This window comes from Perissodus microlepis, chromosome 18 (genome assembly GCF_051167445.1).
Source record: "Perissodus microlepis isolate ML-2025 ecotype Zambia chromosome 18, ASM5116744v1, whole genome shotgun sequence".
Taxonomy (NCBI): Eukaryota; Metazoa; Chordata; class Actinopteri; order Cichliformes; family Cichlidae; genus Perissodus; species Perissodus microlepis.
The window spans coordinates 1,316,079-1,342,269 of record NC_140478.1 but is presented as its reverse complement, the minus strand read 5'-3'; the positions used below and the strand labels follow the sequence as shown (position 1 = coordinate 1,342,269).

The following is a 26,191-nucleotide window of genomic DNA, read 5'->3' as shown; positions in this document are numbered from 1 at the left end:
CAGATTCACATCTATGGACACTCTAGAATCAGAAATTAACCTAACCCCACTAATTGCAGGTTGCATGTCTTTGGATGGTGGGAGGAAGCCGGAGTCCCCAGAGAGAACCCACGCAAACATGGGGAGAACATGCATACTCCGCACAGGAAGGCTTTACTCCTCCAGATGGAGGAGTCGAACTCAGGGCCTTGCTGTGAGTCAACACTGCTAACCAGTATGCCACTGTGCTGCCCTATTTTCTGCCCACCATGTAAACACTCGGCAAAAGTGAGAAGGAAAAACTCCCTTTTAACAAGAAGCACAACCTGGCAAGGAAGGCACAGCCGTCTGCTGTGACCGGTTGGGGGTGAGGGCAAGAAGACAGGACAAAGACATGCTTTGGAAGAGAGTCAAAGATTAAAAACTCATTATTAAACACAAACTGAGTGAAAAAAGGTGAATGAAGAAGAAAAACTCAATGCATCATGGGAATCCCCGGCAGCCTACGTCTATTGCAGCATAACTAAGGGAGGATTCAGGTCACCTGGTCCAGCCCTAACTATATGCTTTAGCAAAAAGGAAAGTTTGAAGCCTAATCTTGAAAGTAGAGATAGTGTCTGTCTCCTGAATCCAAACTGGAAGCTGGTTCCACAGAAGAGGGGCCTGAAAACTGAAGGCTCTGCCTCCCATTCTACTTTTAAATACTCTAGGAACAACAAGTAGGCCTGCAGAGCGAGAGCGAAGTGCTCTAATAGGGTGATATGGTACTACAAGGTCATTAAGATAAGATGGGGCCTGATTATTTAAGACCTTGTATGTGAAGAGAAGGACTTCAAATTGATTTTGGATTTGAAAAAGAGCTGATAAAGAGGATCCCGTGTGACTGAAATAAGCTCTCTTTTTCTAATCCCTGTAAGTACAAAACTCCATCTGGGGAGACACCGCAAGTTCTTTATGTTCCAGGTTATCCTCCTTTCAACTGTGCTCTGTGAAAAACATCACCAAACTCATATTATGTCCAAAACCTCCACATGTTCATCCTTCCAACTTCCTTGATCAAAGACTGTCTTCCTACGCTGTCACTGATCATGACTACCATGGCCACCTCTTTTCACTGGTACTTTCTTATATCTCTCAAAACAGCCTCTGTCACCGTCATTCTTAAAATCTAGATTCCAATAACTTCAACATCAGCCTCGGTCACATAATGTCCCTCAGGGATCAGTTGGGTGACTTCTGTTATGTATAGTTTATCTCTTTCCTCTAGGAAACATCTTCCATCGTTTTCGTGTTTTTATGCAGACAACACACAACTATATTGTTCAATGAAACAAAGAACAATCAGCTCAAACTCAATGGCAATACAAGTGACGTTATTCTTATGACTTCTAAGGACTCACTTTTTAAAATAAAACCTTTTTGCTGTCTTGGTCATCAATGGCAGTCTCTACATCCGTTCCTCATTATCATCTGTCTTCAGCTGTGTGAGCTGCCTCTTGTAGCATCCACTGTGGGCCAGTAAGTTGTAGGTTTTCATGTAGTCAGTCCAGATGGCACTAAGGTTTGTACTGCCTGGTCTTAGAGTCCTGATGTATTGCTTCATTTACCAGCAGCTTTGCTGGATGTCTGACTTTGTGATGTGGACTAATTCTTGTTCTGGCAGATGTACAATGCTTCTTTGTCCCAGAGTTTCTGCTTTGGGTGGGTCTGACATTTTACTATTCTTCCCTTGGAAGTGCGCTTACAATTTGGACGGGTCTTTGGAGAACAGGGTCATTCTTTTGGCTTCGTTGATGTAGCTCTGTGGCCAGATCTGTGAGCCTTTGTTTGGCAGTGTCTAGAGCTTCAGTTCCACAGTTAAACTTGATTTATAACAGTGTGAAGGTAACAATATTTACATGTGCTGAAGCTAGGAACAAGGCTAAGTTGAAGGGTAGAACCAGATGAGTTTAATTCTAAGGTGAGGACTGTGAGAAACTATGAACAACAGTTATGTAAACACTATGAACATGAACTATGGAGGTTAAATGAAAATAAATTAATCAAAAATACTTAACTCTCTGTGTTTGTGCATCCACTTTTGTGAACGCTGGTCTTAAATACAGCTGTCTCAATCAGTCTCAGGTGGTGATTCTGGGAGGAGCAGCGAAGGCTCCACCCCAAGGAGGAGAGCAGCCACTGTGGAAAATTACTGTGACTCACCCAGACCATGACAGTGTTGTTGTTTAGTGAATTCAACTGATTAAAGTAGAACTGCACTGAACTGAATTACAAAACATTTCAGCATAACTTACAGAAAAAATGTATATTCACCATCCACCCACCTAAATCTCAGTTGGCTAACTGAGAAGAAACTGTAGAATAGATGGCACTCACTACCACAGACTGGCAGAAGTTCTGCACACAGATTACTGTACACATTAAAGGATACGAGCACCCTTAGAAAGTAGAGTCTGCTCATTCCCTTCTTTTATAGAGCACCGCTGGTCCCCCAGTCCAGTCTGTCATTCAGGTGAATGCCCAAGAACCAGCAGCTGTCCAGTTTCCACCTCCTCACCCATGATGTTGATGGGCCTAGTCACATTTGTTTTTCCTCCTGAAGTCAACCACCATGTCTTTTGTCTTGCTGATATTCAGAAAGAGGTGATTTCTTCGAGACCACTCCACAAGTTCCTCGCCAGCTCCTTGTACTTGGAAATTGTGTGTTAATAAAATTGGATGAATGTTTATCATTTGCACTGCAGTTTCCCATAAGGAAGCAATATGCAAATGTTGTGTGCATTCACACATGTGCACACACACAGACACAACACGCAGTTGATGCCGGGATATCTTTATTGAGCCTGTTGTTCTGAACAAATAAGTGCTGGAACAGTGAAGTGCCTTGCTAATGTTAGCAGAACGCCTTTTTTTAATTAAAAAACGTCCTGCATGAAGCAATGATAACAGCTATCTGTGTGAAGGAGATTAAGTGGGAAATGGGGATTGTGTAACAGAGTATGTCACTTTGTTCACTGTCTGTTTTAGTATATGAATATTACAAAACTTTTCATGAATTATCCAGAATTATGCAGTAAAGTGGTGAAAAATTGTTATGTGTGTTGTTTGATGTGTACAATGTTATTTAAATTAACCCTCCCATACTTTATATTGAACTAAATAACTGAATTATTCCATTTGAATGTCATGTACCTGTTCCAGCACATTTAACAATAGATGAATATAATTTAATCAAAAATACTCTTTGTGTGTGTGTGTGTGTGTGTGTGTGTGTGTGCGTGCGTGTGTGTGTGTGTGTTCTACATCATTTGGGCTACAAATGGTCAGATTTTCTCGGTGGGAAACATTTAGAAAAAACAAATAGTTAGAGCAACAAACTGAGAACCAACTATTCTATGCATTTATTTGTGCCAGCACTGCACCTCCAAATGTGACTGAGTGGTGATGTTATGGAGGGTGGGGTTCAGGTCGTGCCAAACGCAAACCTCTTACGTTTTCTGTCTTATTATACAGTGACGTCGTTGCCACCAACTACTTTAACACCCCGCAGTGCATCCGGACACAGCACTGCACCCAGCTCTTTAAATTGACGATAGTAATGGTATTTGTTTTTCTCGCTAAAAGGCGACACACTGCCCTTCTGTCATTGTCAGCAGACGGAAGATACAGCGCCGATTAGAGGAGCGACCAAGCAGTGTGTATGTATGTCTTTTGTTGATTGGCTGAACCGTGGCCACTCTTCCCACAGCCTGCCGCTCACGGAGCTGCGCGCAGATATATTGAGTGCACAGACTTGAGCCAGTCCAGTTTCACAGCCCGCCGCTACTCCCAAGGGCACAAGCGGACGAGGAAATCTCCGAGCGGCTTTATTTTCTGTTAAAGTAAAGCAGAGGTAAGGTAGCGAATACTTTTTTTTTAAGTGATGCACCGGTGCTTATACTACCCACTATATCTACAGCTAGTAATAAATCATAGAGAATAAGGCACATCACCTGAAGGCGCACTCCCTTTGGGGAACTCTCACAGTTTGCGTTACGTATTTGCCGCAGTTTTTTAAAAATATTTTTTAATTTTCACTGCTCATAAAAGGTGCCATTATAAATTGCTACTAGTTCGTTACAACCAGTAGTATCAGTAGTGTACTTGGTACTCAATTGAACATTGTCTGAAAATTATTAATTTTAAAATAAATTTTTTCCTCTCTCCCCTCGTTTCCGTACTTAGACCATGGCTTCCCTCGCATACAGCAGTTGCATGTGGATGATGGTTCTGGGCGTTTGTGTGTCACTTGTGGTTGGAACAGACTGCGGGAAGGAGTGTGCACTTTGCGTATACCATCTGCTGGGACAACAGTCTGGTTTCTCATCAATGGTAATGTCACTATATATTGTTTTGTTTATATTTCTTAAAAAGAGACAAATGAATAATTCATGAATTGTAATCAGTAAGTTGATAGTGGCACTGTGCCGTCTGTCCACGGTCAGTCGGATTGTACTTTTTATACAAGCCATTAGTCAATTTTTCTTCTCCCCTGAAAGCAATTCATTTTGTCATAGTTCATGCAAAACATGTAAAGTGACATTTACAGTGTTCAGCGAACATATTACGAACAACTTCTTGCCTTTGCTATTCTTTTGTACTTTATACTTTTCTGTTCAGTTTTCTATGCTTTACACTGTTTTTTTCTCTTTACTAACTAAATTTCCGCCTCTGTTTTCCCTTTTTATTTCCCTTCTAATTTCCATAGCTTTCCTTTTCACATTTGTAGACTCTGTTATACCAAATTAGACAACAGTCATAACTGTAATCTCTCTGGGATTTCAACCCATGCCATTTTTTCTGTATATTTTGTTATTCTCGCTGCTTGATTTGATTTAGTCTTTTCCTCTTTTCACGCCTCCCTTTTCCCTTTCAAATGCCACTTGCAAGATCTGTTGATGGCTATAATATTGATCTGGCATTCGAGTTCTTCAAACTGCAAATGCATTTTATCGTTTCCCTGCCTTTTCTTTCCATTTAAGACCTCGCACTCTTCGTGTTTTATATTTGTAGTAATGTTAATAGTAATGCCAGACTTCCAATAAAAGATTATTGTTTTAGGTTTTTCTCAAAACTGCAATAATTCAGACGCTGATGTTTCAATCACTTTGAGCATGCAGCATATGCAGTTACAGATTTCAGCCTTACGTGCTTCATGTTGAGGCACAGACAAGTTAAAATATTGACCAGAGAAATAAAAACTCTATGTTTGGAACATATATTTTGCATTGTTTCATATTCTAATAAAACTACTCCATATCATATTTTACATGTGAAAGAATTTCAAATCATTTAATTAATTTTCAGTGCATTTAGTATATTTAAATTACTTCTTACTTACTTCATTCTCTGAATGTTATTGGTATCTATTGAGATCTGAATTACAGAACCATACATTTTGAAGAAGCACTTACACTGTTTTTATATTATAACAAATGTATGTGTATGTGTGCATATATATATACATATAATGTACATTATTGTCTTTAGAGGAAAATGGATAAATATGTACATTGTATATTCTATGTATGTATATTCTAATATATTCCCAATTCAATTTTCAGTCTTCTAAAGCAAACAGCACTGAAAACTAACCGAGGCACAAATTCTCCCTACATGCTATCGAACATTTTTTTCGAGTCAACATATTTGTGATGACTCTAAGAAGTGAAATCCAATCATACCAAGAGGTTACGTGCAGATTATCCTCACAGTGTGCAGCTCAAGGGCCCAGCAGTTGCTTTTATTATGACTATGTTCCTTCGCTTGGAGTTAAATGAATTCATAATTTAAGCAGGTTTATATTAGATGTATCTGCTACACTCATGACAGGTGAGGAACAAATGAGACGTCTGTTTGGAAAATGTATTGTCAGTAGTTAAAGCAATCGCTAAGACCGTGGACCCGTTGTAATGTGTTCTTGTTGATTGTTTCTCTGCACTGTTGAGTTTATGCCTTTGCTGTCGTATCGTGACACAGTTTGTGTCTTTGTGTGTCTGTTTGTGTCAGCCTCTCTTCAGGTTCAGTAACATTTCATTAGGTAACAGTGTCATGGTTTAATGAAGAGGGAAAATAAAACAACAGTAACAGCAGAATAAACCATTAAGGGAAGACTGAAAATCATTCATTCTTATATTATTATCATTTGTCTGTGACAAAAAAGTAAAACAATATGAAATTCTTTTGTATTTCAATTCTTCCAAACAAGCACAAACTGAATTAGAAATAGAGAAACTGTTACATTTAGTGATCACAGTCTTATCACATATAATATATAACATGTGCAACAAGCTCGGGCTCTAGCTTTCATTCAGAAAATAAACTGTTGCTGTTACAAAATCTTGGACTTCAGGTGGAATTTGGTGTGGATATTGCATGCTGTTGTTCTCTTAAAATTCACTTTTGTTTCTTTTCTTTTCTTTTTAGAAATGTTAATTTCTTATGCTGCCCTCTTGACCAAGACAAGAACTTAATGGGAATCTTGTGGCTAAAAACAGGACAAATAAATAAAAAATGACAAGAAAAAAAAATCTTGGAACAGATTGTAAAAGTCAGTAATGGGTCTTATTATACCTCACCTTTTTAAAATACACTTTCCATAAATACTTTTCTGATGTCTAGAAGTTGTCGTGGTACTTTACAAAATGAAAATGTATCATTGTCACTTATGTTATTAAAAAGGACAGAAAAAGAGCTGTGTAAGAGGTAGCAGCTTTATAAGTAGTATAGAGCCTGAATATAACTTCTGAATATAAAGGAAGACAGAAACATTTGAACAGTTGTTCATCATTATTGATAGTTTATTGATGTTTTTGAAGAAAGATGGTTCAGCATGGACTTCTAAATGAAGCAGTCATTTATAGTGTCCAGCTCTAGCTGAAAACTGATTCAAATGAATATTGAACTGGATAAAACAGCGAGTTGTACTTGGAAGCTATTGCATTTATGAAAGACTTGATAGCAATTTTGATTTTTTTTTTTTCAGACATGCTCTCCTCAGTGTGATGGTGGGTTGGACAGCCAGAAGCTGCGCCTGTGCCAGGACTTACTGCTGGAAGAGGAAGGCCGCATTCCAATGGATGCTTACCCCAGTGAACAGGGGGCACAGGAAGCAGAAGGTACCCTGAACACTGATGATGAGTTTGCAAGATCACCAGAACAACAAATGTCCAAGAAGTATGGTGGATTCATGAAACGCTATGGTGGCTTCATGTCTCGCCGCTCATCCTCTACAGAGGGCTCACTAGAGGAAACCAGAAACCAGAATGATGAAGAAAACCTCCACCTGGACATCCTAAAGTTCCTTAATACAGAATTTGGGCGTAGCAATAAGGGGGTTGATCAGGGAGGTGAGGTAGTAAAGAGGTATGGAGGTTTCATGCGTCGGGCTGAAGGGGAGGTTGCGCAGGGTGACCTGCTAGAGGCAGTGTTAGGCCGAGGCCTCAAGAAACGCTATGGAGGGTTCATGAGGCGTGTGGGTAGGCCTGAGTGGCTGGTGGACAGCAAGAATGAAGGGGTGATGAAACGAGCTTCGGAGAACGGTGGTGAGCTACAGAAGAGATACGGTGGCTTCATGGACTAGGAGAGTTATGACACCCCAGTCCCTCATCCGTCCAACCTTATCAAGTAATTACCTTGTTATCAGAACTTTTTTGGTGTTTGTGTAAGTTGCCTGCCCACCTATACTAAATTAAATCTCATCTTCTTTTGCATAATGTGCTGATCTTTGGTTTGACTGGTCATGTAATGATATAAAGAAAAAATATGAACATGCACTGTTCAAATGTATACAAGCTGTTATTCGGTGTTTATGTTTTTCATGACAATATTATTTATTAAAAGAATATGTTAATCAACATGTGTGTGTTCACATTATAATTTCACAAACTCTAACATGTTTGAGTTTATGTGTTTGCAGGCTCAGAAAAGAAATCAAGCGCTCTCATTTAAATATGCAAATATTTGCTGCACATCAATAAAGACAAACAACTTATGACTGGCTGCTATTGTAGTTTCTATAATAGTGATACTGTAATAAAAATAAAATATAAACGCTACAATTTATATAAAAAATGACTAAGGGTATATAAAGAGTTGTACACATGTGTTTTAATCATTTTTTATATAAATCAAAATTTAAAAGCAAGAATAGCTTATATTGCCTGTGGGTTTACCTTTCAGTATACACTGGACTTCAACACACTGAACAAATAAATCCAATGTCTACACTGTTTTCAAAAAAGGTAAACGCGATAGTTGTTAAACCTTAATCCAGTCACAAACCACAGCGCAAGTGTCAGGACATTAAAATTTGAGTGGGTGGTGGAAAGTGTAGTTCTTACAGACGAATGGGATACATGTCTAAAACTAAAACTAAGAACCAGGATTCAACCTCAGCCAGGCAGAAGGTGAATGAGTAGGCACCACTGGTGGTGGTGCCTGGTTTTAGAGGCTGTATATCTGAGTGTCATCAGTGTGAAAGTGGTTTTTAAAATATACACTCAAGTGTGCATTTTAATGCAATGAAAATGTTTTCATACACAATGAAAACAGCATTATATGCAGATTGGAACCCTGAGGTATACCACAGGTCAAGGGGGTAGTGTTAGAAGACTCATTTCTGACAGAAGAACTACTCAAATAAGACTTCTGATACACCAGTCAAGATATGAAAAAAAAATGCAGTATTAAAATCCCGTGATTGAACGAGATATTGCTCAAATCGTGTGATTGCACAATTTGAGCAATATCTGAGGTGGGCGTTCAGACGGAGGTAGTTAGTGCTGGGTGAATCCCCCCACCAGTGGCTTAAATCAGTTTCTGTTAACCCATCGTGGTAATACCCCTAGGATCAGAGACTTGGACGCTTTGAGCGGATAGCCAGTCCAGACTTCTGTACAGAGGTAACTGGGATCTTAACAGTAGGCTGGCACCATCCGTGAGACTAAACAAATATTTATAATTGTTAAACTTTCTTGATGCATGCTCAATCATCCAGGTAAGTAAATCCCCAAAAGTTGATTCTGTTCATCTGGACGTTTTCAGTGGGAGAAACGTTTCGTCACTCATCCAGGTGACTTCTTCAGTCTCAGCTGACTGCAGGTTTCAGGTCAGTTCCTTGATCATTAATATGCAAATTCTTCATTGATGACAACTGATCAACAACCACTGATCAATGTTCATGAGTCCCATTCACAGAGAGTTGGGGAATGGCTGCAATCACAGCATTGTAAGACGGTGACAGATGTACCCTTAGGCCCCCTCCTCGATTCAGAGATGGTCTTTCCCTTTTCACGTAAATGGCCTCCTTGACTCCGCCCTCAAACCAGCGTTCCTCCCTGTCCAGGATGTGAACATCCTCATCATTGAAAGAGTGTCCACTGGCCTGTAGGTGTAAACAGACTGCAGAGTCCTGGCCTGACAAGGTGGCTCTTCTGTGTTATTCCATCCACTTTGGTTGTTTGGTTTCCCCGATGTATAAATCAATGGTCATGAGAATTTCCATAATTATGACCAAGGAACTGACCTCCCAGCCCATTGTTCCTTCACTGAGCTGGTTTCAGTCATTATGCAAATGTATTGTTTATAAGATTGAAACCTGCAGTCAGCTGACCCTGAAGACGTCACTTGGATGATGATGAAACGTTTCTCCCACTGAAAACGTCCAGATGAACAGAATCAATCATTGGGGAGTTTTTACACTTGTTTAAACAGATGAGAGAGAATAATGTGTCATTTATATGTACCAGGCTTGTCAACAATATTAGTTAGGGCAGAACGTGAAGCTGGCTAAGAGTGATCCAATACAATTGTGAAGGTAAAATACCTGGGTGGATCTTTATTGTACAATGTAGTATTAGTTCTGAGAAGTGAGATCTTACCAATTTTTAGAAAGCTGTCACACTGGAGAGGTTATAAGATAACATACACGTATAAGAATACCAAATACATAATGTACTTTGTAAATTTCTTCACTGGTCATCCCCAGAATATATGCCAGTGGCCAGCCTCCCATGTCATGGCCCGGGGTCCCAGGGTTTATGTTATGGATGTTACGTTATGTGTATGTAGTACCATATCACCCTATTAGAGCACTTCGCTCTCGCTCTGCAGGCCTACTTGTTGTTCCTAGAGTATTTAAAAGTAGAATGGGAGGCAGAGCCTTCAGTTTTCAGGCCCCTCTTCTGTGGAACCAGCTTCCAGTTTGGATTCGGGAGACAGACACTATCTCTACTTTTAAGATTAGGCTTCAAACTTTCCTTTTTGCTAAAGCATATAGTTAGGGCTGGACCAGGTGACCCTGAATCCTCTCTTAGTTATGCTGCGATAGACTTGGGCTGTATCCCAATTCAGGGTCTGCAGCCTTAAAGTACGCAGCCTCAACGATCCTCAAGGGCCGCGTACTTAAAGACCGCTAAGGCCGGAAGTGCGAGGCTTGTGAAATGGGCGGTCTAGCCTCCATTGCACTGCCCAGGTTGCCTAGCAACCATGATACTAACAGCTGGAAACGTGTCATACAGCTTTGTTTGACAGAAATGAAGGAGAAAATCTTTTGTTCATTTGTTTGTTTCTTTCTACATGAGCTTTGATCATTCTCTGTAAGATTAAGCTCAGCTATTGAACGGCGTATATTTTAAAGTAAAGGATTTAAAACCAAGTTAGTACAAACGTCACTAATGTCACATAACTTTGCCGACATGTGGCCAACAGTAATGTTTTAATGTTCTTCGTTATTAAACATTTGCACATAAATAAGTGACATAATATTCAGTACTTACTTAAAGTTTAATCTTTGGGCGCGCCTCATCCGCCGTTTTTTTCCGGCAAAATTATCCACACCCACTGCCGCGCTATGCATTCTGGGATATGTTGGGCCACGAAGTCTACACCGCCACGTCCTTAAAATTCAGGGAAATGAAGGACGCATTTGAGGGCCGCATTTCGAGCAGCCTTTGAATTGGGACAGCCTTCGTCGCGTCGCTGTGACGTAATCGGCCTTAAAATGCGGCCTTTAAGGCTGCAGACCCTGAATTGGGATACAACCGTAGGCTGCTGGGGATTCCCATGATGCATTGAGTTTTTTCCTTTCCAGTCACCTTTCTCACTCACTGTGTGTTAATAGACCTCTCTGCATTGAATCATATCTGTTATTAACCTCTGTCTCTCTTCCACAGCATGTCTTTATCCTGTCTTCCTTCTCTCACCTCAACCAATCACAGCAGATGGCCCCGCCCCTCCCTGAGCCTGGTTCTGCCGGAGGTTTCTTCCTGTTAAAAGGGAGTTTTTCCTTCCCACTGTCGCCAAAGTGCTTGCTCATAGGGGGTCATATGATTGTTGGGTTTTTCTCTGTATCTATGAAGCGCCTTGAGGCGACTTTTGTTGTGATTTGGCACTATATAAATAAAATTGAATTGAATTGAATTGAATTGTAAATCAGGCTAAAATTATATTCTAAGTAAATAAAGTTGTTTATGTTTGGTCTTCTTGTAAATTGGGAATTTTTATTAGATCGTTTAGTTTGTGTTTAGTTTCTACTTCTTAGCTTCTTAGTGATGATAGTTCTCCCTCCCTCTGCGTCTCATCTTCTCTTGTGGTTTGTCAGTCCTGTCTCCCCAGTCGCTGTGTCAAGCTCACGTGTCTTGAGTGTGAGTTTCTGTATTTGGGTTTCCTCTTTTATTTTGATAGTCCCGTGTCCTGTGTTTTGTGTATTCAGTTTTACTTCCTCCCTGTCCCATTATATCAGATTAGTTCCAGCTGTGTTTCCCCCCTCGTTGTCCTATGTGTATTTAGTCCTCTGTCTTCCTCTGCCTGTTGTCATGTCATCCCATGTTTTGGTGTGTGGTTTTCGGAGGGGGTTGTGCTTTGGTTTCCTGCTTGGTTTCCTACAGGTAGGTTACTTGGGGCCCCGGTGCAGGGGCTGTAGTCCTGACCTAGATGGGGCTTTGGTGGCTCTCAGGTGGTGTTTTTCTTGCCTATGCTGCCTCTAAATATATCTGGTATTATTAGTACTGTGTGCTGTTCAGTACGATTTTATTCATTTATTTATTTTCCAGCAGATTCTCTGTGTTTCTTCTCTCCCTCTCATCCTGTTAACTTTCTGCCTTTCTTCTGTCTCCTGGTCTTGTCCATTGTAATTGTAATAAGAAAAAAAAAAAAGGAAAATAAAACATTCAAGTGACTGACAAGCTTTTGCCGTGGATCCTGTATAGCCTATTACAAAATGAAATGGTGCCTGCGCTCCACTCTTTGCAGAAATCAGTCATCAAATCAACCGTCAGTTTTCATCACTTGGCTCAAAGGCTGAAAGTAAAGTGTCATCATGAGACTGCTCCAGTGGAAAATCTTCCGTGTCTCTACCAGTTAAGAATGCACCCCACACACACTGCCTCATTATCCTACTGAACTTGATCACCCCCTTAATCAAGGGGTGAGTCAGGCGAGAGCTAACTGGAGCCTTCACTGAACAAAAAAGTTCAGCCTCTTTGTGTGCGTGCGGCACACAAAGAGGCCAAGTTACCACCAGGGGTAGCAGGACAGACTGGAGAAGAGTGACAGGTGGCGCTGGCATAAAAACCCTCCTGCTGATTTCCCCGAAATGAGGAGCAGAAGAGCTGCTGGAGAATCCACCTCGGAGGATGTTCTCCCAGACGAATGACTCGATCGAAGCTGATGTTTTTCACCGTGTCTTTCAAAAGCTCCAGGTGGGTTTGGATAACATTTTTAACAGTAGACAATGATTCACACCTTCCATTTGCTCACCTTCACCTCACACCTACGTTAAAACACTACCTGCAGCCCTCACTCCCTCACCTCTGACCTCCTACCTGCACCAGGATCTGACGGTGTGTCCACCTCCTGCCTGAAAGTCTGTGCCGACCAACTGAGGCTACGTCCACTATAGCCCGGATAGGTTTGAAAACAGCATTTTCATCTGAAAACGCTCCGCGTACACACTAGCATTTTTAGTCGTTTTCACAGAGTTGTGCGTCCACATTGAAACGGCTAAAAGCGCTTACGTTCCAGTCCTGCACATGCGTGAAACGCAAGAAGATTCGACCTGCCTCATTTCTGTCTGCCACTTATTTACTTTCTGGCTCTTTGAAACGTCGCAGCAAAATGTCGAGGAAAAGCAGCGAGTTATTTAAACGGACTAACAATGAGGTGGAGTTGTTGCTGCGAGTAACACAAAAGTACAAAGTTGCAAAAGCGAGTGAGAATTAAAGAATTTGAAGAAAAGCGCTCTGGAGCACGTACAGGCTGATATTAATCTTTAATAGGGCTGTCAAAATTGAGAGCAAACAATAAAACTGCTGTATAATGCCCTCAGCTACCTTAGTTTAATTGGTCACATGACTGCATCACATGACTAAAATGTGTCATCGTTTTCAAAAGTCTCAGTTTTCGCTGTCCACACTGCGACGTGAAAGCGTTAGTGTGGACGTAGCCTGACTCCAATCTTCACCGGATCTCTGACAGATTGTGGTGCAGTGTGAAGTGCCCTCCAATTTCAAATGCTACATCATCATCCTGGTCCCAAAAATGTCCACCATAACATTATTAAATTGCTACAGGCCTGTCACCCTGACATCTGTGGTCATGAAGTCTTTTGGAAGACTGGTGTTGAGTCACCTGAAGAACATCACCTGGAGCCACGGCAATGGAGAGCTGATGTGCCAACACCTCAGAGCGCCACTGTGGTGTGGCTCTCCTCTGAGACACAGCTTAGGAAAGGAAGCCAAAAATGAGAAAATGTGCGTAATAAATAACACAAATAAAAGTCGTCAGAACTCATTTTGATTTAAAAACCAAGGAATAATAGTGGATTTTCAAACATGTTTTGAAAGTGTCTAAAATTGAGGAAGTCCTGATGTGAAGAGACAGTTTGTTCCACAGATTAGGAGCAGTCACAGCAAAGGCGCTCTGTGCTTTAATTTGGACTTGGGGACACCTAGGAGCATTTGCTCTGCAGACCTCAATGATATTGAAGGAATGAACCAGTTCAAAAGTTTAGAAAAGTCGGAGGGTCCTAGCCTGCGCAAAAACAAATAATAAAATCTTAAAGTCAATTTGAAAACTAACTGGCAGCCACTGTAAGGATTCTAGTATGGGAGGTACTTGCATGTTCCTGTTAGTAATCATGCTGCAGTGTTTTGGACCAGCTGCAGTTGGCTAACTGATGACAGATTGAAAACCAAATAAAGACTATTTCAAAAATCGAGATGAAATGAAATGAAGGCATGGATAGCTCTCTCAAAGTCTCCGAAACTATTGCAAGTAGCCGGCTTTGATTACAGCATTGATAGGGATGGGAATTGATAAGATTTTCACGATTCCAAATTCATTTTCGATTCTCTTTAACGATTCGATTCTTTATCGATTCTCTTATCGATTCTTTTTAAAAAAGGAGAACACTAAGGTCGATTAGCTTAGAACTTTGTTTTATATCTTCTCTTTGAACAAGATAGAAATTTAGGAGTAACATGGCCTTACAAACCCAGCAGTGAGATCTTAAGAGATCCACAGCCTACGGCTCTTCAATGGGGTGTCACAGGGTCCCCAGGAAAAAAAAATAGTAAATGTAAAATAATAAAATAAATATTCTTCTGTAGCAATAACAAAGTATAACATAAATTATTCAGTAGCAATTACACAAGAATATCCAGTAATGTCCCTGCCTACAATTAAACACATTCACTTACTGAAAATCATCTGCTGTGGCAAATAGGTGCAAGCCTTTGACCACAAACTGAGTCACTGCTCGGTGACATTCGTCTATCCTGGCCTGAAAGGAGACGCTACCGGTAAACTGCAGCGAGAACTGGCAGCACCTGAGCCAGACTCTGTCTGTCTCATCATGGTCACCTAAATGCACAGTAATGGCAGGTTTTGTGATAAGGCAGATCGCGCTAACATAATATGCACTGTTAGTTGATTATTTACCTGCCGCATTGACGGGAGAGGACGTGCAAACGTTACCGCTGCTGCTGGGTTGAGATTCACGAGTCCGGAGCGAATTAAAAACACGACATTCATTTAAGGTCATCGCGTGTTTTGTGAGCAAATGCTTTTGCATATTCGTAGTGTTTCCTCCTTTAAATGAAATATCTACTTTGCAAGTATTGCAAGTTGCCCTGTTGTCATCCGTTCTCGTAAAGTATGACCAAACTTTTGAGCGTTTGAGCCGCCGTGTTTCCTGCCAGGTAAATGACGCTCCGCAACGTGGTGACGTCATTCGGGGCGACTGGAATCGATAAGGGAATCGTTTGCAAAAATGGCAAACAATTCCAAGGAACTGAAACAGTGGGAACCGGTTCTCAACAAGAACCAGTTTTTGATACCCATCCCTAAGCATTGATCTGTTTATCAAACGTTAGTAGTGATTTTTGACAGTAATCTGCAAAAGTTTTTTTTATAAATTTTTAAAGGGCAAAAATCATAGAGGTCACAGGGACCAAACAAAATGACCTCTGTTTTCTGTTCATTTGAATTAAGAAAGTTGTCCATGCCTTAATGTCCTCCAATCCAGTAAAACCCTCAGAGGACTCACAGATTTACCTGCAATTGAAACATAAATCTGTGAGTCCTCTGAATAAGAATGAAATGAGATGCCATGTTTTTTAAAAACTGAGCCCATAGGGAGCATATAAATTGAGGACTGAGCCAAGAATGGGCCTGGTGGACCCCAAAAGAAAGTGACGTTTTCAAGGATGATTTATCCCCCAATCTGACAGAAAAACTTATGTTGGCATGATTTAAACCACACTCAAAAAAATGAAACATTGACTTTAATTAAAATTACTTTGTCAACAGGTTCCACGAAATTGTGTTGTGTTAGTTTAAAGCAAAACTCTTTAGGTAATCTAACTTAATAAACTTGCATTAAAGTAACACAATCCTTTTGAAGTGATTTTATAAAACTACTTAGGATTAATTAACAAGCGATACTTAAATCAAGTTATGTTGTATGGACAGAAATAATGTATTTGAAGGTTAGATAGATTGGATTTGTTTTGTGAACACATTTCTTGTTTGTGGTATTTAAATGTTAAATTTAAGTTAGATTAATTAAAATATTATATTTTCAGCAAACTTGTGCTTTACTAATTAGTTTGACATAAATCTATTTTGTCAACGGGTTCCACACAAATGAATTTAGTACAAGCCACTTATTTCTCTTATTTCCTTTATTGCCAAGACATTCATTGAACATTTCTTTAACAAAACAACAGCTGCACCACACAGTATTAGCGCATTAAGGTTAGTAACTAATAGTATGCACACAGATGCAGCATAAAAATTATGACTTTAAATTAAATGTCTCTGCCAGAAACAGAAGAAAAAACATTTAAGATCACATAATAGGTTGACCACAAAACCTTTAACAATGCAAAATGAACTGTTCACCTTAACAGCCACAATCTTGGACAGCATCCCATGACAAATTTGTGAAGAACAGAATAAACGGGTTCCAGTCATTAAAACAAATAGTCTACTAATATTCCCAAAATGATATCACCATCCCAAATAAAACTTTAATAAAACATGCAAACATTATGGTCTGACAATAAAACAGCTTGCCAATTTTCAGTTTTTTGCAGCAGCATAACAGAACTCATTCAACACTTGCCACTGTCAGCATTTATTTTACCACTGTATAGGGAAAAAACTCAAGTGGCAAACATTTTAACATGGAAAGAATTGATTGGTTTTAAAAGGTGACAAAATACACATTCATCCTGCATCCTCTCTCAAAGAAACCCTTTAAATCTCAATACTTTGAATAATCTTTTATTCAAAAGACCTGTGTGGCTGGGGCCAAAATGTGTCTAATTTTCCTCCCTGCAGCGCCTCCTTTTTTCTTGAAAACTTTTATGAGCTGGTCAGTGTATTGGTCAAGTTGTGCAAGAAACCTCAGAACAAGTGGAGCAGTAGTAATCCTCACAAGTTCTGCTTCCACCTAAAAACATGTCAACAAACACAACATACTGTACTGTAAATATATTTATATATACGCTATACGTACACATATACATACTACTGGCTACTGAAGCCATTACAGCTTATATTGTTATTTATAAAGATTCATCAATTATCAGTTTCATACCTCAGCCACACTGAATAGTCCTGGCCATCTGATCTTGAAGTCGGCGATCCTGTATGCAAAGGTCCTGGCCATCTTGTCTTTGATAACTATCTCATTATGCTTCTTCTTGACCTCAGTTAGCAATGCCAATCTCTCACTTTCAAGGCTGTCCTGGGTCTCTCCAGCCGGATAAGGAGGACAAAAATTTACCTCTGCCTTTCTAGATTTTTTTGACAGCATATGCTGGGTGATATCGATCAGATGGTTTGTGCTTGAGGGAATTAATGCTCAGTTCTTGGCACCCCAAGTTTCTAAGCTTTGTCCTATAATTTGCCATCTTGTACTTGAGGCTAATCTTCCATCCATAGAAACCACTGAAAGATCCTTGTTCTCTTAAGCAGGGATGTGCTTTGATTAAAGCTTCAGTAACAGATTCTATTTCCAAGTTTGAAGGATATGCCTTAAATGTCATGATTTTCTCAGCTAGAGCTTCTAAAATGTCTGACTTAAGTTTGTGTCCTGGGTTCATTTGATATGAAAGCCTGGTTTGCACTTTGAAGTTGCATCTCCACGTCATACGGAAACTTTGGTATTTGAAATTCTGCAGGCCACTGAGATCGAGCAGTTTCTGAGTCAGAGGATGAAAGTAATAGTATGTCAGAAGATGATAGTGATGTTTCTTCCCCACTCTGGTTCATCCCAACTTCACCAAAGTCTGAAGCATCAGTCAGACGGATGACTTTCACTGTGCCCTTGTCCTGAATATCATCCATTCGTTTAAGGTTGATAAACTCATTATCAAAGTCACTGTCCATGTACTGGAGTCTAATGTAGGGCAAAACGATTATTTTCCTAATAGATGAATCTAGCAATTAATTTTTCGATGCATCGATGAATCTAACGATTAATCTTTCAATCCGATTCTATTTTGATTTGATTATCGATTATTTCCCCATTATTTGACTTGTATAGCAATTTCACATTTACTAATTTATGTATCTCAATGAAAAACACAAATTTCTTCATTTGAACACCTTTTAATAAAAAAATTGCAAAATAAAGTTGTAGTAGTACAATCTTATATGAGAGATAGCATTTAACAAGAAATGAAATGTGCAAACATATATAAAAGTTAACAAAATATTTAAAACATTTAATACTTTGCAGAAGCTGCTCCTGGATGCCGTCGTTTGAGGTGCTGGTGCATAGCCGTCGTGCTTTTATGATAGGCCATTTCCACCTTACAAAGCCGGCAAACGACTGAATCACTTCCTTTTCTGTTAAAATATCCCCATACTGTAGAAGTGCGTGTTCGGGTGAAGTGATTTAAGTCAACTGCGGCTGCCTCACTCATGTTGCCGCTACTCGCTGCCGCCATGTCTGTTTTGAAAGTGACGACGCATCGACGCACATTTTTTTACGTCGATGTATTTTACGTGTCGACGTAATCGATTATGTCGACGCGTCGTCCCCGCCCTAGTCTAATCTCCCCCTGAATATCAAATTTTTGATATTGATATTGATATTGATATTTGATCTCATCTGAAAGATCCTCCACAGACTTTGGCATGCCCGATGCCATCGTCAGTTTTTCAGTATTGTTGGAAGCAAGGATGATCTGCAGTTTTACTGGTTCAGCCATCATTCGATTCCGTGCTTCAGTCTATAAAAGAAAAAAAATATATACATGAACATAAATCCAGTAACTATGTATAAAATTGAAAGCATTAAAACTGAGATGTCAACATAATGTTTCACAACAGTACTTAAGAGAGAACTGAGAAAAATTCTGACTAATCTCAACAAAAACACAGATTAAAGGTTTTTTCTAGAAGATGTACGGATGGGCCTAACAGACTGTTAGATTCAACAAGTCACAGGGAGTTAGTTGCTGAACATCACAATAAAGCCAGGTGCTACTGTAGGTGCTTATGCCAGTGAGATTAAAGTGCATATTGAGTAAGCTATTAATTAGAGCTGTTTACTCACATATTCATTATGTGCTTTTGATGTAAGGATATCTTTTCAATGTAACCATTCGAAGGGGACCAATGAAGTAGTCATTTGATGGGTACTTCTCTGCCACTTCATCATATGTTATCAGGGACATTTTGCCACTTGTACATGGTTGCAGTTCAAAGGCCCGGTAGTGCTCCCTAATCCAAGACGAAAACTTGCTGACAATGAAATTCATTGTACCCTGAACAACACATATTCTTATTATCTCTCCAAATTCAGGTAGCCCATCAGTAAAACCACAGATAACTATCATTCTATTTCTGTAGTTGATCCCTCTATAGCATAGGTGTCAAACTCTGGCCCGCGGGCCAAATTTGGCCCGCAGCCTAATTACATTTGGCCCGCGAAGCCATACCAAATTACTATTAGAGCTGGCCTACTGGTATTATATAGCTAATATATATATTTAAGTATTATATTTTAGTATTAAGCTTTGCTTGTTCCATATTCAGTTTTCCAGCAAAACTTATTTGAGTCCATAAGAAAAGATTCATTCTTATATCTGGAGGAAGATTTGTTTTTCAATAAATATTAATGTTAGCCCGCGACTTTGTTCCAGTTTTGAATTTTGGCCCACTGTGTATTTGAGTTTGACACCCCTGCTCTATAGTCTGCACTTTTAGTCATGTTTACTTCTGTCATGTCAGTATACATCTGCTTGATAGGCAGAGAAATGTCATCTTTCAGAACCTCAAGAGGAACTCTTGATGCACTTGACACTTCAACTCCAGCTTTCTGTGGATGTAATGAGTGTAAGTGATAGGCAATCAGCAGGTGATGTTTCAATTCAATTCAATTCAATTCAATTTTATTTATATAGCGCCAAATCACAACAAAAGTCGCCTCAAGGCGCTTCATAGATACAGAGAAAAACCCAACAATCATATGACCCCCTATGAGCAAGCACTTTGGCGACAGTGGGAAGGAAAAACTCCCTTTTAACAGGAAGAAACCTCCGGCAGAACCAGGCTCAGGGAGGGGCGGGGCCATCTGCTGTGATTGGTTGGGGTGAGAGAAGGAAGACAGGATAAAAGACATGCTGTGGAAGAGAGACAGAGGTTAATAACAGATATGATTCAATGCAGAGAGGTCTATTAACACACAGTGAGTGAGAAAGGTGACTGCAAAGGAAAAACTCAATGTATCATGGGAATCCCCCGGCAGCCTACGTCTATCGCAGCATAACTAAGGGAGGATTCAGAGTCACCTGGTCCAGCCCTAACTATATGCTTTAGCAAAAAGGAAAGTTTGAAGCCTAATCTTAAAAGTAGAGATAGTGTCTGTCTCCCGAATCCAAACTGGAAGCTGGTTCCACAGAAGAGGGGCCTGAAAACTGAAGGCTCTGCCTCCCATTCTACTTTTAAATACTCTAGGAACAACAAGTAGGCCTGCAGAGCGAGAGCAAAGTGCTCTAGTAGGGTGATATGGTACTACAAGGTCATTAAGATAAGATGGGGCCTGATTATTTAAGACCTTGTATGTGAGGAGCAGGATTTTGAATTCAATTCTGGATTTAACAGGAAGCCAATGAAGGGAAGCCAATACAGGAAAAGTCTGCTCTCTCTTTCTAGTCCCTGTCAGGACTCTTGCTGCAGCATTTTGGATTAACTGAAGGCTTTTCAGGGAGTTTTTAGGACTTCCTGATAATAATGAATTACAGTCGTCCAGCCTGGAAGTAATAAATGCATGAACTAGTTTTTCAGCGTCACTCTGAGACAGGATATTTCTAATTTTAGAGATGTTGCACAAATGGAAGAACGCAGTCTTACATATGTGTTTAATATGTGCGTTGAAGGAAACGTCCTGGTCAAAAATGACTCCAAGGTTCCTCACAGCGTTACTGGAGGCCAAGGTAATGCCATCCAGAGTAAGAATCTGGTTAGATACCATATTTCTAAGATTTTCAGGGCCGAGTACAATAACCTCAGTTTGATCTGAATTAAGAAGCAGAAAGTTAGCGGCCATCCAGGTCTTTATGTCTTTAAGACATTCCTGCAGTTTAACTCATTGATGTGTGTTATCTGGCTTCATGGACAGATAGAGCTGGGTGTCATCTGCATAGCAGTGTAAATGTATGCTATGTCTTCTAATGATGCTGCCTAAGAGAAGCATGTATAATGTAAACAGAATTGGTCCTAGCACTGAACCCTGTGGAACTCCATAATTAACCTCAGTGTGTGAAGAGGATTCTCCATTTACATGTACAAATTGGAGTCTATTAGATAGATATGATACAAACCACTGCAGCACAGTACCTGTAATACCTACAGCATGTTCTAATCGCTCTAATAGGATATTATGGTCGACAGTATCGAACGCTGCACTGAGGTCTAGCAGGACAAGCACAGAGATGAGTCCACTGTCAGAGGCCATAAGAAGATCATTTGTAACCTTCACTAAAGCTGTTTCTGTGCTGTGATGAGCTCTGAAACCTGACTGAAACTCTTCAAATAAGCCTCTGCCAATGATCTGTTAGCTGTTTGACAACTACTCTTTCAAGGATTTTTGATATGAAAGGAAGGTTGGAGATTGGCCTATAATTAGCTAAGACTGCTGGGTCTAGAGATGCTTTTTAAGTAAAGGTTTAACTACAGCCAGCTTGAAGGCCTGTGGTACATAGCTGATTATTAGAGATAGGTTGATCATATTTAAAATCGAAGAATTAATTAATTGCAGGACTTCTTTGAGCAGTTCTGTAGGAATGGGGTCTAAAAGACACGTTGATGGTTTGGAGGAAGTAATTAATGAAGTTAACTCAGAAAGATCAATTGGAGAAAAAGAGTCTAACTTAACATCAATGGTACTAAGAGTAGCTGTAGATAATATTACATCTGTGGGATGATTATTGGTAATTTTTTCTCTAATGATAAAAATTTTATTTGTGAAGAAGTTCATGAAGTCATTACTAGTTAACGTTAAAGGGATGGTTGGCTCAACAGAGCTCTGACTGTTTGTCAGCCTGGCTACAGTGCTGAAGAGAAACCTGGGGTTGTTCTTATTTTCTTCAATCAGTGATGAATAGTAAGATGTTCTGGCTTTGTGGAGGGCTTTCTTATAAAGCAGCAAACTATTTCTCCAGGCTAAATGATGATCCTCTAAATTTGTGACACGCCATTTCCTCTCCAGCTTACGAGTCATCTGCTTTAGGGTACGTGTTTGAGAATTATACCACGGAGTCAGGTACTTCTGATTAGAGACCTTAGTTTTCACTGGAGCTACAGTATCCAGAGTCGTACGTAGTGAGGAGGTAAAATTATTAACAAGATAATCAACCTCTGTTGGGGTAGTGTTCAGATAGCTGCTCTGCTCTGTGTTGGTACAGGGCATTGAAGATGATAACAGTGGGTGGATTATATTCTTAAACTTAGTTACAGCGCTTTCAGAAAGACATCTACTGTGATAAAGTCTACTCTCCACTGCTGTGTAATCAATTATTGTAAATGTAAATGTTATCAGGAAATGATCAGACAGGAGAGGGTTTTCAGGAAACACTGTTAAATGTTCAGTTTCTTTATATTCAATATTGATTTTAGTGACCTCCGATTGGCATAACCGGGTGTCATTACTGCCGACGTGAATTATGATTTTACTGAATTTACGTTTACCCTTAGCCAGCAGTTTTAAATTTCCTTTAATGTCGCCTGCTCTGGCCCCTGGAAGACAATTGACTATGGTTGCCGGTGTCTCTAGCTTCACATGTCTGAGAACAGAATCACCAATTACCAGAGTTTGACCCCGGCGGGTGTGTCACCGAGTGGGGAAAAACGGTTAGACACATGAATGGGTTGGTGGTGTACCTGGGGCTTCTGTTTAGGACTATGCTTCCTCCTCACCGTGACCCAGCCGCCCTCTTTCCCCAGCTGCTTGGGGTCTGCCGGGGAACAGCTAGCGGGGCCTACGCTATCTTCGGCTGCACCAGCTACAGGGGCCTGGCTAGCTACGGGTGAATGAAGGGTGCGAAGCCGAGTCTCCAATTCAGTAATCCTGGCCTCCAGAGCTGCAAATATGCTACATTTGTTACAGATATCATTACTGCTAAAGGAGGCCGAGGAGTAACTAAACATCTGACACAATGAGCAAGAAAGTGCAGGAGGGACAGGTGAAGTAGCCATGGTGCTAACGAGTCGGCTACGAGCTAAGCTAAGCTAGCGAAACAGTACAGAGACAGTGAGTGAATACTTTGGCTATAAATTAGGTAGTGAGTACACAGAAAGTGTGCTTCGGATGAAGCACGTGAAGATTATACTATGAAAAAAGAATGCATTTAAAAGTTTTTAATTAAATTGCTAAGCAGATAAGCTACTCAGAAACACCACTGTGTTTGAGCAGGAACAGGAAGTGATACTCTACCGCAGAGCGAGCGAACACCAAGTCACTGTCAAGTTTCCTTGACAGTGTTAGAGCAACATTCTTAAAACACTTGGTATGATGAGCCACTTCCTTGAAAAAACTGTGTTTTCCCTCAAATCGCATTGTCCATAATCCAACAAGAGGGCCAAAACATCGGATCATCTGAGGGTAATGTTCCAAGTAGTGACGCTTTGGCAGAAGTTTTTTGCTGGGAAATGCTTCTTGATATTTCTCTCTGTGATCGGAAATTTTGAACTGAAGATATCTAATTGATTCTTCTGTATGGATCTGGGCAACAGCAAGTTCCACTATCTCCTTTACATCCAAAATGATTTCCCACACTGGATCACCATCAGATATAACATCTCCAATCAAGAAGGGCAACAGTCTTAACAGAGTCCAATTTTCAGCTGCATTGCCACCTATTGAATTTTTTCTTAAAAATGTTCGTGGAACAATATGTGGACGGTTTGTTTTATCTTTTCCCTTATAGGGAAAACTGACAATCACTTTATTTAAAGAGTCCAAAGTGATGTATTTTTTGGATATGAACATACCCAGACACTGTGCAAGTTCCACTGGATATCCAGTTGACACATGAAAATGAGAAAGATTTTCCGTCAGCACACACAGCCTTTTTACTCCAACACAATGTTTTCCACTCTCTACTGCATGTTTGACATGTTCTTTGTGCAGGTCTTTGGATCGAAGTCTAAACTCTCCAGAAAGTACCGATTTGGTCTGAAAGTTGCTGAAGCGTCCTGTGCAAAATCGACAAACATACTCTCCTAAAAAGCTCTCCACAAAACCTGCAATCCCATGAGCACCTAGATTGTCTGCAGCTACACACTGTACCGTGCCTTTAATATTTTTTCCAGTCTGTGGGACAAATACCCCATGCTCCTCCAAGACAGCCAAATCACACAAAAGAGGTTCAAGCACTTTTTCATACCCATATTCCTTGACGTAGCTGCTTTTACACAGTATTGCCAAGTACACGGATGACAAAGAGGAGTGTTAGTCTTGGGATAAGTTGCTTAATATTGTATGCTTAATATTAATATTGTATTTTCAACCGAGAGGATTGCATACTTCAAACTCATCAATGTAAAGCATCACGGTAATTCTCAATTCATCAGCAGACAGGAACTGATTTTGTTTAAAAAAATTCTCCATCTTGAAATGATCTGTATTCTTGTTGCGTAGTTTCAGTTTCCTTGGATTGAGCATTGTAGTTTTCTACTATGTCATCTACTATACCAGACCTTCCCAAAGTGTGGGGCCCGCCCCCTAGGGGGGGGGGCGCAGAGCCATGGCAGGGGGGGCGCGGTAAGAAAAGGAAAAAACAAAACGCTTGGACACTGCTAGCACCAGGCGCCCACAGAAACGCAAAGCAGGAGATGAAGCATCGCTGAATATGTTTCCAAACCAACTTCATTCTAAGCCAAAGACAAGAAAATATGGTGAAGCATATCTTCCCTTTGGCTTCACCTGCACAAGTGCCGAGGTAGGTCTCCCTGCAGGATTGGTTTCCCCTTCGTCGGGAGCAGCGCTGGGCTGTTTAAATCACGGACAAACAGGATCCCACATTCTTGATTTTTAGTTCACAAACACTTGTTGTAATGACTAACTACTCCTGACATTTTGGAGATGTTAGCTCTTTATACAGTAAAGTTACAGCGGGATACAAATAACATCAGGCTGATCCTGCCACGATTGGTTCCCTCGGTTTAAATCACGGACAAACAGGATCCCACAGCTGTTTATGTTTTTAAACCCATTTTGCACAGAGAGGCATTTTTTGAAAAATGTATTGAGATCAATGTTGAATATTATTACACAGGAAAAAACAACTACACGTAAAATAATCACACTGTGATGCCTCTGCCTTTGTAAATGGAGGGACAGTAACTGTGTGTGTATGTAAGCATGTAAAACCTGCAGATAGAGACAAAATACTGTTAATCTGACTATCTGCCATTCTGCAATTCATCTCATGTAAACAATAATGTGGTGCACAGCGTGACGTGAAACGAGGCACATACCTTTGATGTTGCCAGACGAACTCTGTATTCCTCGTCCGCAAAAAAGGAGTTTTAAAAAATCTCCGTTTTCGGTGATTGGAAACGCCGTTTACGTGGACGAAACAGCTGCGTTTTCACAAATACCCGTGTAGGTGCGGACGTAGCGTAAAAGAGTTAGTAGTTTATTTTATTACTACCTGTAATTTATTGCAGATTACTTGTATTTGCTTAATTGTTTACTAAATGTTTGGGGTGTGAAATAAACCGCAATGGAGCAAAATATGGCTGTGTGTGGTTGGAGGATGTGTTAGTGTGTGTGTGTGCGCGCGGGGATGGGGGGGGGCACGAACGTTTTTCGTGTAAAACAAAGGGAGGCCCAGCATAAAAAGTTTGGGAACCACTGTACTATACCATTATTTGTTAGGAGCTGTTGTAGGGCCTGCAGTAATGGTATATATTGGTCGGTATGGTTGCTCTCCTTATCCAAAATATATTCAATTGGTTCAACTACATGGAACTTTTTGATGAAGTACTGTTTCCGCTTAAAAGCAGTCCCAAGTGTACCCATATTTCCAAGTGTTTTTGTCAGCTGGTTAGAGATGCAGACTGCAGAGGCCAAATCCTCAATTTCTTTCACATTAAGATTAATATGACTTTGCTTTGTACAAAAATCTGTAACTATGGCATTTATTGCAGT

General features: G+C 40.2%; 1 protein-coding gene across 1 annotated transcript; it reads left to right on the top strand.

The window, feature by feature from the left end:
• Nucleotides 1–3,522: 3,522 nt before the first annotated feature.
• On the top strand, nucleotides 3,523–7,874 carry LOC146366452 (proenkephalin-A-like). Its single transcript, XM_084913417.1, has 3 exons — nucleotides 3,523–3,871; nucleotides 4,204–4,350; nucleotides 7,004–7,874. Exons 2-3 carry the CDS (start codon nucleotides 4,207–4,209, stop codon nucleotides 7,598–7,600), a joined length of 741 nt encoding a protein of 246 aa, XP_084769543.1. The 5' UTR covers nucleotides 3,523–3,871; nucleotides 4,204–4,206; the 3' UTR covers nucleotides 7,601–7,874.
• The last annotated feature ends 18,317 nt before the right edge of the window (nucleotides 7,875–26,191 follow it).

Coding starts and splice junctions, on each gene's coding strand:
- LOC146366452 (XM_084913417.1), top strand. CDS start 4,207: ATGGCTTCCCTCGCATACAGCAGTTGCATGTGGATGATGGTTCTGGGC. Junction 4,351..7,003: donor AGTCTGGTTTCTCATCAATG/GTAATGTCACTA, acceptor TTTTTTTTTCAG/ACATGCTCTCCTCAGTGTGA.